The 19,764-nt window shown below is 40.3% G+C and overlaps 1 protein-coding gene and 1 long non-coding RNA gene across 5 annotated transcripts in view; one reads left to right on the forward strand and one right to left on the reverse strand.

The window, feature by feature from the left end:
- The window catches only part of ARHGAP10 (Rho GTPase activating protein 10), a 433,763-nt gene that overhangs the window by 75,978 nt on the left and 338,021 nt on the right, over nucleotides 1-19,764 (forward strand). For 3 of the 4 annotated variants that reach the window (XM_077477009.1, XM_077477008.1, XM_077477011.1), the window contains exons 2-3: nucleotides 12,514-12,609; nucleotides 12,701-12,762. The exons of the other annotated variant lie outside the window; for it this stretch is intronic. In XM_077477009.1, the coding sequence (XP_077333135.1) occupies nucleotides 12,514-12,609; nucleotides 12,701-12,762 (158 nt within the window). The remainder of the gene's footprint in view (nucleotides 1-12,513; nucleotides 12,610-12,700; nucleotides 12,763-19,764) is intronic. 4 annotated transcript variants of the gene reach the window in all.
- LOC143975057 (uncharacterized) lies at nucleotides 12,475-18,669 on the reverse strand. Its single transcript, XR_013272321.1, has 2 exons — nucleotides 18,439-18,669; nucleotides 12,475-12,738 (listed from the first exon to the last, which is right to left on the reverse strand). It is a non-coding gene; the product is annotated as an uncharacterized LOC143975057 (long non-coding RNA).

The raw sequence follows: 19,764 nt of genomic DNA on the forward strand, positions 1-19,764 counted from the left end.
TGGCTTACAAGGTTTTATAAATATTGGATAACAGATTATACTAGAGTGTTTTCCCTAAAATAGAGTAAGGCTATTCTCTGGAGTATGTATAATGCATAGAAAACACTGACATGAATTTTGTGAGCTCATCCACCGGGGATAAGGCTGGCTATACACAGATAGATACAAAATAGCCTATAAACAGGGATTTCACCAAACTGAAGTGGCCTGCTGCCATTTTTCATTGCATACTATCACTGCGGTAAAGCTGAAATACAAAATCTTGGAGGAAAAAAAATAACACAAACAGCACTAGGGATTCCAAATGTTAAGAAATCAGGATTTTGTACAAAAAGGATTGGTAGCTGCCTGAGAAAATCAGCTGCATGGCCAATTTTAATATAATATTTTAATTATATATATATATATATATATATATATATATATATATATATATATATATATATATATATATATATATATATATATATATATATATATATATATATATATATATATATATACAGTGCCTTCCGAAAGTATTCGGCCCCCTTGAACTTTTCAACCTTTTGCCACATTTCAGGCTTCAAACCTAAAGATATAAAAATTTTATTTTTTGTGAAGAATCACCAACAAGTGGGACACAATTGTGAAGTGGAACGAAATCTATTGGATTTTTGAAACTTTTTTAACTAATAAAAAAATGAAAGTGGGGCGTGCAAAATTATTCGGCCCCCTTGCGTTAATACTTTGTAGAGCCATCTTTTGCTGCGATTACAGCTGCAAGTCGCTTGGGGTATGTCTCTATCAGTTTTGCACATCGAGAGACTGAAAATCTTGCCCATTCTTCCTTGCAAAACAGCTCATGCTCAGTGAGGTTGGATGGAGAGCGTTTGTGAACAGCAGTTTTCAGCTCTTTCCACAGATTCTCGATTGGATTCAGGTCTGGACTTTGACTTGGCCATTCTAACACCTGGATACGTTTATTTGTGAACCATTCCTTTGTAGATTTTGCTGTATGTTTGGGATCATTGTCTTGTTGGAAGATAAATCTCCGTCCCAGTTTCAGGTCTTTTGCAGACTCCAACAGGTTTTCATCCAGAATGGTCCTGCATTTGGCTGCATCCATCTTCCCCTCAATTTTAACCATCTTCCCTGTCCCTGCTGAAGAAAAGCAGGCCCAAACCATGATGCTGCCACCACCATGCTTGACAGTGGGGATGGTGTGTTGAGGGTGATGAGCTGTGTTGCTTTTACGCCAAACATATCGTTTTGCATTGTGGGCAAAAAGTTTGATTTTGGTTTCATCTGACCAGAGCACCTTCTTCCACGTGTTTGGTGTGGTCTGATACTCCTTCCATTTCAAAATGATCGCTTGCACAGTGCTCCTTGGGATGTTTAAAGCTTGGGAAATCTTTTTGTATCCAAATCCGGCTTTAAACTTCTCCACAACAGTATTACGGACCTGCCTGGTGTGTTCCTTGGTCTTCATGATGCTCTCTTCACTTTCAACAGAACCCTGAGACTATCACAGAGCAGGTGCATTTATACAGAGACTTGATTACACACAGGTGGATTCTATTTATCACCATCAGTCATTTAGGACAACATTGGATCATTCAGAGATCCTCTCTGAACTTCTGGAGTGAGTTTGCTGCACTGAAAGTAAAGTAAACATATATATATATATATATATATATATTATAACGTGTAAACTTAGAAGAGCGCAGCAGAAATCTATTTTATTAGGCTACATTCCTTCATTAAAGTGGAACTAAACAAATTCTGAGTGCCAAAAACAGAAAAATTATATTTTATTTTTATTTCTGATATTCAAAGCAAATGCTCCCAGCCATCCATGTGTCCCGTGCTTTATTTTGCTTTGAAAAACACCCTAGTATTTCTAGTCATGGTACCTTGAGTAAGGGTAGATGATTCATGTAGCATTTACTTCCTGGAATCCATCCACCCTTGGCTCAAGCATGCAGGTAGGCAGATGTTCTTGGATAAGAAAACCCTTCCTGCTTTCCTACTCCAAGTGAAAAACTCCTGGGATGCATGACATTTTGAGTTCAGAAAGAAAAAAAAAACACACTTTTCTTATGCATGAGGCACAAATAATAATGTGGACCCAAGTGACATTCTCTGAAAACCAACAAATTTCAAAACTTATTTTTTTTTGGGTACCCCCAGATTAACAAAACTATTGCCTTGTGAACGCTTGCTAGGAGTGCTCCAAACTGTGCAGGGTGGTTCTTCATAGCTTCCTGAGATATCCAGTATTTTGCCCCAGACTTCAATTCTAAAAAGACCTAGCCTGATTTTTTTTTTAAATTGCGTTAAAACCAGATTTGTACCTCATCTTGACCTAAAGGGGAATACTAGCAGACATGCTGTGTATCAGCACAGAAGACTGTACTTTCACAATGGTGGCTCACATGGAGGGGCAACACCACAATTGCTGCATTAAAAGGCAGTGGGTAAGAGTGATCGCCCTGGAACAGGAAGTGCAAACAGCACAGGAATCGCTAGAAATCCCTTTTTATTAACCATTGAACTCCATAAGGTTTACCCCCCTTAATGACCAGGCCATTTTTTGTGATACAGCACTACGTTACTTTAACTGACAATTGTGCTAGCGCCTGTGTGATGGGGGTAAGTACTAATTGTGGGGAGTGTCTTAGCCATGAATCTGTGAAAAGTGTAAGCTGGCAACCTGGTATATTCCAAAGTCCTAAATCTTTATTTAACTGCCTAAAACGGCACAGCATGAACAGCTAATGTATTTCACCCACAAAGCCTATTTTTCCTAAATAAACTGATAATTGGCATGTGCGTATGTATTCATCCCCTTTGTTAGGAAACCCATAAAAAGCTCTGGTGCAACCAATTACCTTCAGAAGTCACATTATTAGTGAAATGATGTCCACCTGTGTGCAATTTAAGTGTCACATGATCTGTCATTACATATACACATCTTTTGAAAGGCCCCAGAGGCTGCAACACCTAAGCAAGAGGCACCACTAACCAAACACTGCCATGAAGACCAAAGAAGTCTCCAAACAAGTAAGGGACAATGTTGTTGAAGTACAAGTCAGGGTTACGTTTATAAAAAAAAAAAATCAATCCTTGATGATCCCTAGGAGTACCACGGAAAGAAACATGGCACAACAGCAAACTGGCCAAGAGACAGCTGCATGCCAAAACTCACGGAAAGGGCAAGAAGGGCATTAATCAGAGAGGCAGCACAGAGACCCAAGGTAACCCTGGAGAAGCTGCAGAGTTCCATGGCAGAGACTGAGGTATCTGTACATGGGAAGACCATAAGCCGTACGCTCCGTAGAGTTGGGCTTTATGGCAGAGTGGCCAGAAGAAAGCCATTACTGTCAGCAAAAAACAAAATGGCACATTTTGAGTTTGCGAAAAGGCATGTGAGAAACTCCCAAAATGTATGGAGGTGCTCTAGTCTGATGAGACTAAAATTTTACTTTTTAGTAGGGGTGCAACGGATCGTCACCAATCCTTGATCCGAACGGGTCACCCCGCTTGGATCGGCACATGCCGCGATCCGCGGAGCGCTCCGTGGTCTCGGCCTTAGGAAAGGCCGCGGCTTCGGCCTAGCTCCGAAGCGGCGGCCATCTTTGTACACCCAGGCTGTTTACACTGATCGCTCCGACGGAGCGATCACTTGTAAACAAACCGGCGTCATGTCATGACGCCGGTTCCTCTCTCCCCTCTCTGTACTAACCTGTACAGTGGAGGGGAGAGATCCTGAGATGGAAGCAGCCATCCCTCCATACCCTGCCAATACTCTGCAGTACCCCAATACCCTAGCAATACCCCATTACTCTAGCAATACCCCAATACTCTGCCAATACCCTAGCGATACCCTGCCAATATTCTAGCGATACCCTACCAATACTTTGCGATACCCTGCCTGCCAATACTCTACGATACCCTGCCTGCCAATACTCTGCGATACCCTGCCTGCCAATACTCAGCCGTGCCCAGCCATACTCAGCCAATATTACAGTGGGGGAGATTGTGGATATTACAGTGGGGACTATATGGTGGTGGAATTTTCACAGGTTTTTGCAAATTAAATTATTATTTGCTGATCCGAAAAATGATCCGATCTGATCTGTGAGTTTTTTGATCCGTTGCACCCCTACTTTTTAGCCATCAAAGAAAACACTATCATATCACCCAAAGAACACCATCCAACATGGTTGTGATGGCATCATGCTGTGGGGATGTTTTTCAGCAGTCGGGACTGGGAAACTGGTCACAGTTAAGGGAAAGATGGATGGTGCTAAATACAGGGATATTCTTGAGCAAAACCTGTGCCACTCTGTGTGATTTGGACGGAGGTTCACCTTCCAGCAGGACAATGACCCCAAACGCACTGCTAAAGCAACACTTAAGTGGTTTAAGGGGAAAAATGTAAATGTGTTGGAATGGCCTAGTCAAAGCCCAGACCTCAATTCAATCGAAAATCTGTGGTCAGACTTAAAGATTGCTGTTCAAGCGCAAACCATCCAACTTGAAGGAGCTGGAGCTATTTTGCAAAGAGGAATGGGTAAAAATCCCAGTGGTAAGATGTGGCAAGCTCATAGAGACTTCTACAAAGTGATTTGGAGCTGTGATAGCCGCAAAAGGTGGCTCTACAAAGTATTGACTTTAAGGGGGTGAATAGTTATGCACATTGTGCTTTTGTTTTTTTATTGTGAAGCAAACAAATAGGACACAATAACAGAAAAAGCCACACACATCAACAAAAGTTGTGGGCATGTTCTGTAAATAAATGATGCAAATCCTCAAATAATCCGTGTTAATTACAGGTTGTGAGGCAACAAAACACGAAAAATGCCAAAGGGGTGAATACTTTTGCAAGGCACTGTATGTGCCTGTTGTAGCGTGTACTTGTATGAACGTATCCTGTTCTCTTTGTATTGCTTCCTTTGCATGACATCTCTAGTGTTCCTGCTAGTTCCTCTGTTTTCATATCAAAAAGTGATCACACTAAGTAGGAGAACATAGTGTGGTCAGTTCTCTAGCTATGCTAGGAACTCGGCCTGGTCTCCGCCAATGATCAGTCTTGTCCTGACACCACTCCTGCCCCCCCCCCTCTCCCCGCACAGCCTTTCATTGGGAAGCTCCGTGTGCTGCTGCTTCATCTCTTCCCAGCTCTTATGCAACTGAGAACAGAGAGAATGTGATCACTTCTAAAAAGGAGGAGGGTATTTATAATTTTTTGTTTTGGTGGGTTGTTTTCACAAGGTGATTGTTTACAATCACTTTAAGTTTAAAGAAAAAATTATATATGGCGCTTGAAAACTTTGCTTGACTGCATAATTTGTGGTAGTGGGGCACTGCGTTGGCGCTTTCCCCTGGAAAATAATAAATAAATAAAAAAGCAAAACTAGGCAAGTTAAAGGAGGTTGTAAACCTGAAAAAAAAAAAAAAAGAAACTTGCAAAAAAGGCACAATGAGCTAGTATGCATTGCATACTAGCTCATTATGAAATGTTTACCCTAGAACGATGCCCTGCCGACATCTTTCCCAGAGTTACATCCCGGTTCGTGAGCTCCAGCGCTGTGATTGGCCAGAGCCGCGATGAGGTCGCTCTGGTGCCACCGGTCACGGCATGAGTCCTGAAGTAACGGCATGAGCAGGCTGTTCCTTCAGTGCACATGCGCCGATGACGTTGGCGGCAGAGTATATAGTAAAGATCTCCTAAACCGTGCATGTTTAGGAGATATTTACAGTACCTACACGTCAGCCTTACTATAGGCTTACCTGTAGATAGTTGGAGGAAGAATTTACTTCCTCTTTAAATGAAATCAAAAAAAGACAACAAACAATCCTGATATTTTATCCAATTACCCATCAGACGTCTGACTTGCATTTTGAGTGTTAATGACCTGCAATAATCTTTTGATTTTTCTACTGACAAGCTCTTCCCATTAATAAAGCGTGCCATTGTGGGGATGGAAGGCGAGTGTTAGTGGAAGACTAAGTGACAAACAGAGGATGTGTGTTTTTAGCAGTGTGGTCATACAACAATGGATTCCCTGTGTGCTCCTCTAGAACGTGGGTGCGCTCTGCTATTTCAGCTATCTATTCACATCAACTCGCATATCCCTTTCAACTGGGCCATCATAATATTGTTCTTAATAAAACCTGTATATGTTACATGCTGAAACTTTCTCGGCACGCACCAAATCAAGGCTATAAACAGGCCCAAGATGGAAAATTCATTCTGTCGGCAGAATTCAGATTATGTGAAATATGTCGTGACATATCCTTATAGCTGCTTTCACCTAATTTGGAGCTCTCCCATACATACAAGAGACAAGCACTTCATAAATTACTGCACACTGTGAAATATGCATTGCAGATGTACAGAAGGGATGGGAGGCACCAATCAGCTCCGAGTGTAAAGGGATCAACTCAACGCAACTACAGAATAAACATGAACAACCTTATTGTAGTTACTAGAACTAGGTGGATACCTTCCGAACATCAGTAATCCCTAAGCACACACACAGCTGTGTGTAAAATCCTCTTCAATAGGCACGGATGGCCGGGGCTGTAACTCAGACAAAATGGAAGATAATCTTACTGTTCCCGAAAAAACACAAACATGGGGGGTTATTTACGAAAGGCAAATCCACTTTGCACTGCAAGTGCAGTCACTCTAAATCTAAGGGGTAGATCTGAAATGAGGGGAAGCTCTGCTGGTTTTATCATCCAATCATGTGCAAGCTAAAATGCTGTTGTGTTTTTTTTTTTTTTTTTCCATGCAGTGTCCCCCTCGGATGTCCCAGTGTCCCCCTTCCATGCAGTGTCCCCCTCGGATCTACAGCAACTTTACTTCCAAGTGCACTTTCAGTGCAAAGTGGATTTTCCTTTAGTAAATAACCCCCATGGTCTGCTTGTTTTCTGTTATAGTGCTTGTTAACACCATATCCATTGATTTGCGTATAGCTACATGAAATGCACTGCGGTGCATAGATTTGAATAAGGCCTCAAGCGCAGAGAGAAAAACAGAAATGCAATTTTTACAGGGGGCGATTTGGCTGTGGCGGGGGAGGGGGGGGATTGTCTATAAAAACAAATTAAAATGAAAATAATATAAATTAAAATAAATTTTAGAAAAGCAGCGTTTTTATAAGCTGGAGAAAGTGTTCAGGAGAGGTGTGTTCAGTGTTTTTTCTGCCTGAATGCACAAATACTCTAGGCGCATTTATGCACATTTTGTGCCTATGCACATTATTGCATTCTAATGGGCAAAATAAATATTCTGGCCAATAAAATGCATTATCACACATATACACTTAAACATGCATGTATGTACATAAATTCGTGAGAAATATGTGGCTTTTATTGTGTTTTTAAGCGGCTTGGAGCAGATGATTTATTCTTTTTTTTTTATTTTTTTTTAATTTAAGTCGACAGCTATGCTACACACACTGTAGCTGCTGACTTTTAATAAGGACATTTGCCTGTCCAGGCAGCCCGCGATGCCACACTAGGCATGAGAGCACAGTATGGTCCGACGAGAATGTCTCTCCTCCAATGTTCAGACTGATGCCAACCCCCCTCCACATACATTCTCTTGGAATATCGGTGTACTGCTGTTATGTAGCTGAAAGGAGAGATTATGTGGTAACTTATAAAATATATATATATATATATATATATATATATATATATATATATATAATATTGTGCGTGCGTGTGTGTGTATATGTATGTATGTATATGTGTGTATATATATATATATATATATATATATATATGTATATATGTATATATGTATATGTATATATGTATGTGTGTATATATATATATATATATATATATATATATATATATATATATATATATATATATATATATATATATATATAAAAAATAAATGGGAGGGGGGAGTATTTACAATGTTTATATGTATACACAGATCTTTTGTCTTTCATTTTCTTTTAAACTGAATGAGTTGTTGTACAAGATGAGGGCCTACACATACTTTAGGATGAGGAGAAAAAAAAAAAGCTAGAGAAAGTGTTGGAATAGATCAGGAAGCACCTGTGAAGATAGGTCTGTACAGCCTGCTTCCCTTGAAAACAATCCAGGAGGAAGAGCAAAAAATAGATAAGATTGCGCTATGGACAAATTCCACCCGTTCGCCACACAGGCAAGGGAAAAAAAGAAGAATATATATATAATGTAATATGGTGAAATCTAAATAAATTGAAAGTAAATAAAAATAAATTATAGATTAAACTAAAGGGGTTAAAGCTGCCTGTGCTTGAGACCTGTCCCTAAGGATAGGAATAGGTTAGAAATCTAAAATATAAATTAAGCTTTGGCGCTAAAACCTTTTTGTGCACTGTGAATACTAAAATCATATATGAGTGTGAGATGATTTATTATCTCTGCTGGTACTCTGAAGAATATTAAAACAAATTTCAGTGAAAACCTCTTAAAACCACTGTATACGTGTAAAAGAATGCGTGAAAAAATAAGAAAAGGGGATGTGTGTCTGTTAATTTACACCTCAGAAAATGCACATATGTATTGGAAAAAGTGGTGAATCGATCATATAAAAAACAATTCTACTGTGCTCGATAAACATACATAAACCAATATCTGAAAAAACATATGCAAATATGTTCAAAGTGATAACGTTTTGTGAAAGTACCCAAAAGAATAATAATAATAGTAACAAAAAATCTTATAATGTCCAACGGAAATTTTCAAAGTCGCATCAACCAGTTGCTGTAAAAACGCATGGAACTTTCATCAAATGAGGAAGGTAGAGTAAAGTGACTAGTGCAGAAGGGTTAAATACATTCCTCTCCGGTGCGCCACTCTGTGTTAGGCAAAAAGTATGTATATGTGCTCACCAGACAAAAAACCCTCAATGGGTTAATCAGGCAGCCACAGTATGAGCCACTGTGCAGCTTTCTTTGGGCTCTGCTTCTGCTATGCTGGGGAGATGCTTTATACTTTTCCTTCCACAAGTGGTCCGTTTAGCAATTATACATGAAGGGAAACAGAAGTACAAACATAGTGCAATACTGTTGTTTGAACGTTTTTTATGTTTATTAAGAAGTCAGGTTACTCACAATATCCAAAGAGACAAAATCGCTTTCAAATTAGCCGCGCCGGCGTTACTGCTTGTATGCCAGTGTAAGGTGCACGTTCTAGGCCACGCCCTACGCGTTTCGTCAGAGCGACGTCATCTGGAGGCTCCAGATGACGTCGCTCTGACGAAACGCGTAGGGCGTGGCCTAGAACGTGCACCTTACACTGGCATACAAGCAGTAACGCCGGCGCGGCTAATTTGAAAGCGATTTTGTCTCTTTGGATATTGTGAGTAACCTGACTTCTTAATAAACATAAAAAACGTTCAAACAACAGTATTGCACTATGTTTGTACTTCTGTTTCCCTTCATGTATAATTGCTAAACGGACCACTTGTGGAAGGAAAAGTATAAAGCATCTCCCCAGCATAGCAGAAGCAGAGCCCAAAGAAAGCTGCACAGTGGCTCATACTGTGGCTGCCTGATTAACCCATTGAGGGTTTTTTGTCTGGTGAGCACATATACATACTTTTTGCCTAACACAGAGTGGCGCACCGGAGAGGAATGTATTTAACCCTTCTGCACTAGTCACTTTACTCTACCTTCCTCATTTGATGAAAGTTCCATGCGTTTTTACAGCAACTGGTTGATGCGACTTTGAAAATTTCCGTTGGACATTATAAGATTTTTTGTTACTATTATTATTATTCTTTTGGGTACTTTCACAAAACGTTATCACTTTGAACATATTTGCATATGTTTTTTCAGATATTGGTTTATGTATGTTTATCGAGCACAGTAGAATTGTTTTTTATATGATCGATTCACCACTTTTTCCAATACATATGTGCATTTTCTGAGGTGTAAATTAACAGACACACATCCCCTTTTCTTCTTTTTTCACGCATTCTTTTACACGTATACAGTGGTTTTAAGAGGTTTTCACTGAAATTTGTTTTAATATTCTTCAGAGTACCAGCAGAGATAATAAATCATCTCACATTCATATATGATTTTAGTATTCACAGTGCACAAAAAGGTTTTAGCGCCAAAGCTTAATTTATATTTTAGAATCCAGGAGGAAGCATCTTGGAAAATGGACTTATTTGATGCTTGAGAATATCATTGCTTCTATCTGAAGATTACTATGATAAGCAAGTGATTGTTTTTGTTTTTTTTCTTCTATATACTTTGTTTCTATCAACAATCTAAGGACACTGATTGTTTAGCTATAAGAATTGCCTCTATTTATGTGTATTTAGCACTGGGCACCTGTGCACTTTATTTTGCACATTTGCACTATTTCATTGTATTGTTTTATACAGCGCAACACTATTTTATAACCAGCAAAGTTAGTCCATTTTATTTTTTTATTTTTTGTATAATGTGAAAGATTTTACGCCGTGGGAATCATGATCTTTTTATTAAACAAAAAAAAAAAATCGTGATTCAAATTTTGGCCAGAATCGTGCAGCTCTAGTTTCAACCAACAACTGATTTGTCTCCAAGTGAAATTCCATGGAAGAACTTGTTGTGCGAAGACATTGCAACCTTTGGCACTGCAGCTGCAGCTCCCTGCATCTTCTAGGATTCTTTTCTAGATTTACATGAACTAGCATGTGTGGGAAATCTTAACACCCATTTTGCATCATTATAGGAATATTTTTTTATTATAGAAATTGAGGAATTCTATCTTAAATTAATAAATCTAGTATAACTACTGCTCTTCTATACTATCCACTTCCACCTGTTACATTTTCTTTCTTTTATTTTTTATTTTTTGCTAGAAACTTGCTCTTTGCTGTGGTGTGTGTGTGTGTGTGTTTGTGTTTTTTTTTTTTTTTTTTGAACTGGCAGTGCTGTATTTGGTATAAGAAGAAAGAGTTATACAATTTTTTTATTTAATTAATATATAAATATATATATATATATATATATATATATATATATATATGTGTGTGTGTATATTTATTATAATTCATTTTTTCTTTTCATGAAGCTGTAAATTACATTTTGTTTTCATGAGCTTGGTATATATATATATATATATATATATATATATATATATATATATATATATATATATATATATATATATATAAATACTTTTTTTTTTTTTTTCTATTATTATATACTGCCTTATGCTTTTATAGCTGGTTATTAGGAACATGTAAAGGTGTGTTATTTTTTTTTCTGCATTAAAATCATCCGTAGATAAATCACAGTAACGATTTGACACTAATGGTAAAATCTACTTGGTCGTTTAAGAACATGTTTCATGTCACTGTATTTCTTTTAGATTATATGCACTATAAACTGATATTTCAGTTATAAATATATATGCTGGGGTGCAGTTTTCCCAACTGATTTATTTTATATCTTGGGAACACCAGCCGCTGATCCATCTCACACTGTCATATTGTAGAGTCTCCTTCTACTGATACCGAGCTCCAGGAAACCACAGATAAAACGCACATAAGGAAGATGATATGCCCAACAAAAGATTTGTTTCTTTTCATCCAGTTCTGAATTTTACACAGCTCTGCCACAAAGCACAGCCCTAACTGTCAGGGCAGGGGACCTCATTTTTCTCAGTGCAGTTAAAAAACACTTAGTTCTTGTCCCTCCTCCAGCATGTGATTGAGCAGTAATAGGAGAAAGAGATCACACTGAGATACTCTTTCTGTCACTCTGCTCCCTTGCCTGACTAACAGGTCCCTTGTGAGCATCTGCAGCACATATGACTGGCTCCTTTTGCTCCCCCCTCTCCTGTTCTGAGCTCTGCTGTATAGGGGATTGCAAGAGGATGATATTAAGTCAAGTACTGGGACTTACAAGGCTTGCGCCAAAAATAAAAACAAAAAAAAGTGAGGTTCCCCCGAACCAAACCCTTGCAGGCCAGGAAAGGGGGTGGGGGAGAATGTCCCCTCCTGAGCCATACCAGGCTTCATGTCCTGAACAAGGGGGTCCCCAGATCCCAGCTCACCCAATGTGAATTAGTAGCGGTGCCCACACATCCCAACCTGCAAAAACTAATTTCAGGGAGATGGCGCTCCGCAAACGGAGGAGGAGGTTTTACTAACCCGACAGCTTATTCTAAATAGGAAACCTTAATTTTGTTTGCAGATATTAAAAATTCGTCCAAAATTTTACAGTTGTCTTGAAACAAGAGGTGAAGGGAAATGTGGGAAGTTCTATCAGTCCAACAGCTGAATTCTCTTCATTTGTAAAGTGTTTCCTCTCACTTCCTGTTCCTTTTCCAGAACAGGAAGTGAATGGAAATCTCTGGGACATTGGCAGATGCACTAACCCTTCTGTGCTCTAAAACTGATAACATTTTGGCTGTGCATGTATACACGTTATTCTTAAACCAGAATAAAATAAAATAAATGTATGTATGTGTTTTATAATTTTTTTTATTTTTTTATTTATTACTTTGCAGACTTATCCACCGCTCAGAGAAAGTTTGCCAATTCTCTCCGCGATTTTAAATTTGAATTTATTGGGGATGCAGAAACGGATGACGAGAGGTGTATAGGTATGTTGGGCTGAGAATCATCTAGCTTCATTAGTACTACATGTGGCAATATTCTTAACATGTTACTCCACTTCTCTGCTCTTTATTGTAGATGCATCTCTTCAGGAGTTTTCCAATTTTCTAAGAAACCTTGAAGAGCAAAGAGAGATAATGGTAAGATGGCAATCTAAAGTAACGTTAATTTATTCCTCATATATTCATTTGTTCATTCAAATATTGTCTGACAAGTAGTATTGGGAGCCTGTTTGTGTGTGTGTGTGTGTGTTTTACATATTCCCTCCCTTTCTTAACCACTTCCCACCAGGCCAAACATAAACGTTGGGTGGGCACCACCTTTTGAGGGACGTCCAGGAATGTCCCTCAAGAGAAGGCGGATCGTGTGCCCACACAGTGGCGTGATCCCGATGCGCTCGTATCACCCGGACACGCCATACATCTCTGATCGGCAAGAGGGCTCTGTGATTGGCCCTCCTGATCACATGACACTCGTGTACTATCACAGCCATCATGTGATGTAAACAGAGAGCCTGTTGCTAGGTGATCGTCTCTCCTCTCCTCACCGACAACTTCTGTGCGAGGAGAGCGGATCGCTGCAGCCGGCTGGTGATCAGTGAGTATGAGCTGTTGTGTTTTTTTTTTTTTTTTTTTTTTTTTTTTTTTACAGCTTTTTACACACTGATCACCAGTGTAAAACACACATGTAAAACATGTACACAATGTAAAAGACATGTTCCCACATAGTAAAATCACATGTCCCATCGATTACCTGCACACATCTGTACATGAGCTGCGTACCTATGTCTGTAATCACACTAACCAATTGTTATACACTTAAAGTGGGGTACCCCCTAAAAAAAAAAAATTAAAAGTCAGCAGCTACAAATACTGCAGCTGCTGGCTTTTAATAATCGGACACTTACCTGTCCCAGGGTCCAGCGATGCGGGGGAACGAAGCCCCCCCCCTCGCTCCCCGCTCCGCTCGCGGCACCGTCACGCATACTGTGGGCACCCGGCTGTGGCTTCACAGCCAGGCACCCACTGCGCATGCGCGAGCGGCGCAGGGCGCCGTGATACGCCGTACAGTCACCTGGGACACATGACAGGTCCCAGGTGAATGTGCGGCGCGAGGGGAAGTGATGTCACCAGCCTGGGCAATGAGGAAGGCAGATTACGAGGGACCCCCTAGCAACCGGTATTTAGAGGTGAGTAAAAATTAATTTTTTTGCCAATTATTTTTTTTTTATTTTTTTTTACGAATTTTTAGCACTTTTAATTTTTTGGTGGCAACACCACTTTAACAGGCTTTTTTTTTTTTTTTTTTTTTTTTTTTTTTTTTTTTTTACCAAAGACATGTAGCCGAATACATTTTGGCTTGAATCTCGGAAAAAATTTGATTTTATTGGATTAATTTAAAAATAGAATGAAGAAAATATAATCCCCCCCCCCCCCCCCCAAAATTTACGCCTTTTTTATTTTTGCCTATATCGCAAAAAGTAAAGAACTGAGCCATGAATAAATACCACCAAAAGAGAGCTTAACAAAATGATAAAAATGTAATTTGGGTACAGCATAGCTTGACCACGCAATTGTCATTGAAAGTGCGAGAGCGCTGACAGCTGAAAATCGGTCTGGGAAGGAAGGGGGCGAAAGTGGCTGGTACTGATGTGGTTAAACGTGGCTAGGAAAAAAGAGGGGGAGAAGGAGAGTGTATAAAAGGGGATGAGTGAGGAGGGGGATAGCCTACTTACAATCTTTCAGTGCTAGTGCATTATGTGTTTGTTATTCATTTAATAAGTGTCTATAATATTATAGGACCGAAATAATAAATAAATAAAACCCAAATTATTCCCCTCTAACTACTGTGCTCATTAATGTTTCAATTTTCATAGTGCATGTATATGTCTGCCAGATTTCTCTTTTTTCAATGTGTATTGTTTTGCACATAAGCCTGTTTTTATTTTTTGTTTATTCTGACAATGATCAATTGGATTATACTTTTTGTTTGTTGTTTTTCTTCTTTACAAGTGTTTTCTTTATATTTTGCCTTTATCAGTCGGGTAACCTATACTATGTCATTTTAGATTAAATAGCCTATCACTCACTTTTCTCCTCTCCTGTGTTACTAGATCTCTGCAGCCCTCTTTCTTCTCCTATCTCATACACTATATCGTCAAAAGTATTGGGACACCTGCCTTTACGCTCACATGAACTTTAATGGCGTCTTAGTCCATAAGGTTCAATATTGAGTTGGCCCACCCTTTGCAGCTATAACAGCTTCAACTCTCCTGGAAAGGCTGTCCACAAGGTTTAGGAGTGTGTCTATGGGAATGCTTGACCATTTTTTCCAGAAGCGTATTTGTGAGGTCAGGCGCTGTTGTTGGATGAGAAGGCCTGGCTCGCAGTCTCCATTCTTTCATCCCAAAGGTGTTCTATCGGGTTGGGGTCAGGGCTCTGTGCAGGTCAAACTCTCTCATCCATGTCTTTATGGACCTTGCTTTGTGCACTGGTGTGTAGTCATGTTGGAACAGGAAAGGGCCATCTCCAAACTGACCCTGCAAAGTTGGGAGCTTGAAATTGTCCAAAATGTCTTGGTATGCTGATGCTATAAGAGTTCCCTTCACTGAAACTAAGGGGCCAAGCCCCCCCCCCCATAATCCCCCCCCCCCTCCACCAAAGGATTTGGACCAGTGCACACACAGCAGCTGCATTGCTTCTAAAAAGCAATGGTTAATTTTGGGTAAGCTTAGCCAAAACAAACTTTTTAAAGTACATTGACCCTGGGTTCACTCTAGTGCGATGCAGGAACCAGCGCGATTCCAGCACCGGTTTAAACATCACTCCTTTCTCGCAGGCAGTTCACACTGCCTTGTGCGAACCACTGCGGGTGTCATTAACAAAGTTAATGACACCCCCAGTTTAGTTCACAGATCGCAGTGCCAACAAGTGCCTGCACTATTTTCTGTGAGAATCCAGTGGGCGTTCAGCCATACAACTATATGGCTGAACTCGCATTGCTCAGAGATCTCATGTGATCGGCACCTGCGATCTCTGAGATCGCGCTAGTGAGAATCCAGGCTCAAGCGTGAAACTTTAATTTACAAACAGACCTAGGGGGAGCTTCTCTTGTAAATAAAGGGGGCATGTCAGGGACTCGCAGCATGCTGGAGAAATGGGCAGAAGAAGCCATCTTCTAACTGGAGCATCTCCAGAAATGGGAGCGTTACTCTGAGTAAAGGTATTCTGACTTCTGAGCACATAGGCTTATATTAAAATATTATTTAATCTTTGTATCCAGGTAAAGCACTATTGCAAACAAAATTCATTTTCAAAGACCCTGAGAGTACAATTTTTTTCCAAACTATCCACTGGCTTTTATCTCTCAGGGATCTTAGGTACAAGATCTCCTCCAGGTCATTCTGTGCTTTCCCCTCCTCTAAGCCAGGGCACCCTCACCCCTCCTTTTTTCTAGTGGAAAAGGAGGAGAGTTGGGCAGTCTTAAGTTGCAGAAAAAAAAAAAATCATTCAATTTCTACCATCAACACAGTCTGTTTTGAAGGGGGAATCATTACCGCAAAGCTATTGTGTTCTCCTGGCCGGAGGGCATGGGCAGAGCTGTGTCTGCTGGGAGAACAGTGATTACTGGTAGCAGCTATATTTGCTGGCAATAATTGCATGCTAAAATCTGACATGCTAGTTTTGCCCAAGTCGTAGGGACTTGGGTAAAATCAGTGTGCCCATAGATGGTTTGAATCTTGGCCGGTCCCTGCTGAACTGGCTGAGATTCGAACCATCTATGGCCAGCTTAAGTCTGTTGTAATGACAAAAACGGAGAGCTGGAAATTGTGACACAAGTATACAACTTTACATGCAGACCATTTAGAGAAGTAATTGTATAGCAATCTGATAATGCTGGCACCTACATCTGCCTTTTCATGTCTGTCTAGCTTTAATCATAGACCACAGCTCAGACCGTGCTGTGCTTTTAATTCCCCGTTGATTGTACAGATCTCTGTTTGATCAAAATTATAATTTTCATGAGCTGTAACCATTTGTTTTTGATTTACAGACTATATTAAAAAAAAAGATTGAGCTCAAACCATATTTTGTCTGATTGTAATGCATTTTTTTCTGTTGTATATTCATGTGCAAGTCTAGAATAACTGATGTCTGTCCGGCTGGCTTTATGGTGACCTGTATTTGTCATGGTCGGGGGGGAAAAAAAAAATGATATCTGCATGGATGGCTTACAGCAAATTAAATACAGTGGCAATAAAGAAGAATTTCAGGTATACTGTATATATTTTGCACATAGTTATATTGGTTCAGCTTGGACCAGTATACTTGTGCATATACCGTACCTTTCGGATTCTTGTAGAAGCTGGAAATAACTGTAGTAGACACCCCCCCGCTCCAGTGATCTCCACTAGCTCCTGGTTAGCTTGCTCCATTCTTAACACAGGAGGTCACCCGCTCGACATGGGTGCCATTCAACAATCACTTTACATTCTCTGTATGGACAACATGGAGAGGCCGGTTAGCACAGGACTCAGGAGCTAGTGAATATCACTGGGGTAGTGATGCCTATTAAAGTTATTTCCAGCTTCTGGAAGGATCCCACATGTGTGATATAATTATATTGGTCCCCGCTGGTCCAATGTAAAAATAGCCATACTGTATCTTCTCCATGCTGTCAAAAACTAGATTTGGTTGGAGTTGGTCTTTAATTGCTTATTTGCACCAGATGTGCGGAGAGGCTGCCTAGCGCAGTCCCAACACAGGACAAGGCAAAACAATTGTTCCATATGAAGGCAATTCATACCAATGTGTTGTGGTGTTGTGCGCTGCAAGAATGTGCAGCAGACAGCATGTTTTTTCAACCCCGCAGGTTGCAGTGCAAAATACTGCATTGTGACGCCGATGTGTGTGTAAAACTTAATGAAATGTCCCTTGTGACATTTCAATAAAGTTCTAACAAAAACAAAATTATAACAGGGATTAGTCCATCGGCGCTACTTTCTCCCAGAGCAGACCAATGGCCAAGCAACTAGTGCAGCTGGTGGTATGAGAAACTCCTACTTTGCTTAAAGTAGGATCCTGTGTACGTGTTCATCTAAAAACCTCAATACGCATTTTTTACTGCATCCGAGTCGCATGATGTGAACCAAATCGGCTTTCTAATGAGCTGGTTCATGTATCCGTGGGCCAGCCGCAGGGCATTATTTAGAAAATTATTTCTGTATGATTTTCAGTCAGATTCAGGTGCGCTTTCAAGTGTCATACACTTAACAAAAACACACCTGAAACGGTGAACAAAACCGCACCACACGCCTTTGAAAAATCGCACTGAAATCAGGCCCGCACATAAATGTGACTTTGTGTGTATATGACTGTATTTTTAAATGGTTACATGATGTCCCGAATAAAAACAAAAAAATGTATCTGGCCGTACACTGATCGAAATTTCACATTTTTAAGGGTGGACTGGCTGAATTTCAGTCAGTGTGTGGCTGTTCCTGCTTGATCGAAGACGAGTGTTTGAGCGACTTCTGTTAAAGGGACACATTGGAAATTTTCCATCAATCAGCATCTGTATGTCCCGCTTTAAGGTTCCAATGTCCTCATGTTTGTGGAAGAAGCAATCTGTTAGCTGGCTGGAGAAAAAAAACAATCTTTGGCCAGCTTTACTTTTGTTAATTGTGTTGAAGTTCTTTCTAGTTAAAGAGGAAGTAAACCCCACCAAAAAAATTCTAATTTTCAAATGTTTGTATAATAATTAATATCAGCATTCATAATATCTATAAATCTTCCAAAAACGAGCGTTAGAATTACCTTTCTGAGAAGTTTTATAAAGCACAGTCTTCCGGGTATCGCCTGCGCCATTTTTACTGCTGATTTTAGAATCCTTTGAGGACGTCATTTCCGCCCTTAGTTGGACTCCCTCACGAAATCTCGCGCATGCGCCGTATCGTCGTAACAAGCCTCAATCAGGAAGAGCAGGCTGATATCTACATCGCAAGACTTCTCCTCTGTGGCGTTCTGAGGAGAATCTCGCGTACATTCCAATTACCGTATTTTTCGGACTATAAGGCGCACGTAAAAGCCTAAATTTTCTCATAAAATCGACCGTGCGCCTTATAATCCGGTGCGCCTTATATATGACCTTCGTGGAAAAAGCCACCCGGTCTCTTACCGTAAACTGACGTACCGTAAACCTCTCTTAGGTTGTTCTACTGCGTGACTGATAGCGATGAGTTTGAAATCCGCTTCGTAAGCATGTCTCTTAACAGGAGCCATTTTTGGGGCAGCGGGTATACTGTAGAAAATGAACGAATGAATGCGCACACCTCCTGACTAAGATGGCCGTAATGCCCAATCCAAGCAGTGCAGCTTCGTGAGCATTACGGCCATCTTAGTCAGGAGGTGTGCGCATTCATTCGTTCATTTTCTACGGTATACCCGCTGCCCCAAAAATGGCTCCTGTTAAGAGACATGCTTACGAAGCGGATTTCAAACTGAAGGCTATCAGTCATGCAGTAGAGCATGGAAATAGAGTAGCTGCGAGAGAATTCAACATTAATGAATCAATGGTACGAAAGTGGAGGAAGCAAGAAGATGCCCTGCGCCAGGTAAAGAAGACCAAACTGAGTTTCCGAGGAAACAAAGCAAGATGGCCACGGTTGGAGGACAAAATTGAACAGTGGGTTATTGAACAGAGAACCGCAGGTAGAAGCGTCTCTACTGTCTCTATTCGACTCAAAGCAACAGCGATCGCACGCGACATGGAGATCAACGACTTTCGAGGAGGTCCCTCTTGGTGCTTCCGTTTCATGAAAAGGCGGAATCTCTCTATCCGCACAAGAACCACTATGTCACAGCAACTGCCAAAGGATTACGAAGAAAAGATGGCCATTTTCCATACCTACTGCAAGAACAAGATCAATGAACAGAAAATCCGACCAGAGCACATCACCAACATGGACGAGGTCCCCCTTACCTTTGATATCCCTGTAAACCGTACTGTCGAGAGAACAGGGACCAGTACGGTATCTATACGCACTACAGGAAACGAAAAGTCATCCTTCACTGTAGTTCTCGGTTGCCAGGCTAATGGCCAGAAACTACCACCCATGGTAATTTTCAAGAGGAAGACTCTGC

Source organism: Lithobates pipiens, unplaced genomic scaffold (genome assembly GCF_037356315.1).
Source record: "Lithobates pipiens isolate NorthernLeopardFrog02 unplaced genomic scaffold, aLitPip1_a1.2 Scaffold_13, whole genome shotgun sequence".
In the NCBI taxonomy this organism is placed as follows: Eukaryota; Metazoa; Chordata; class Amphibia; order Anura; family Ranidae; genus Lithobates; species Lithobates pipiens.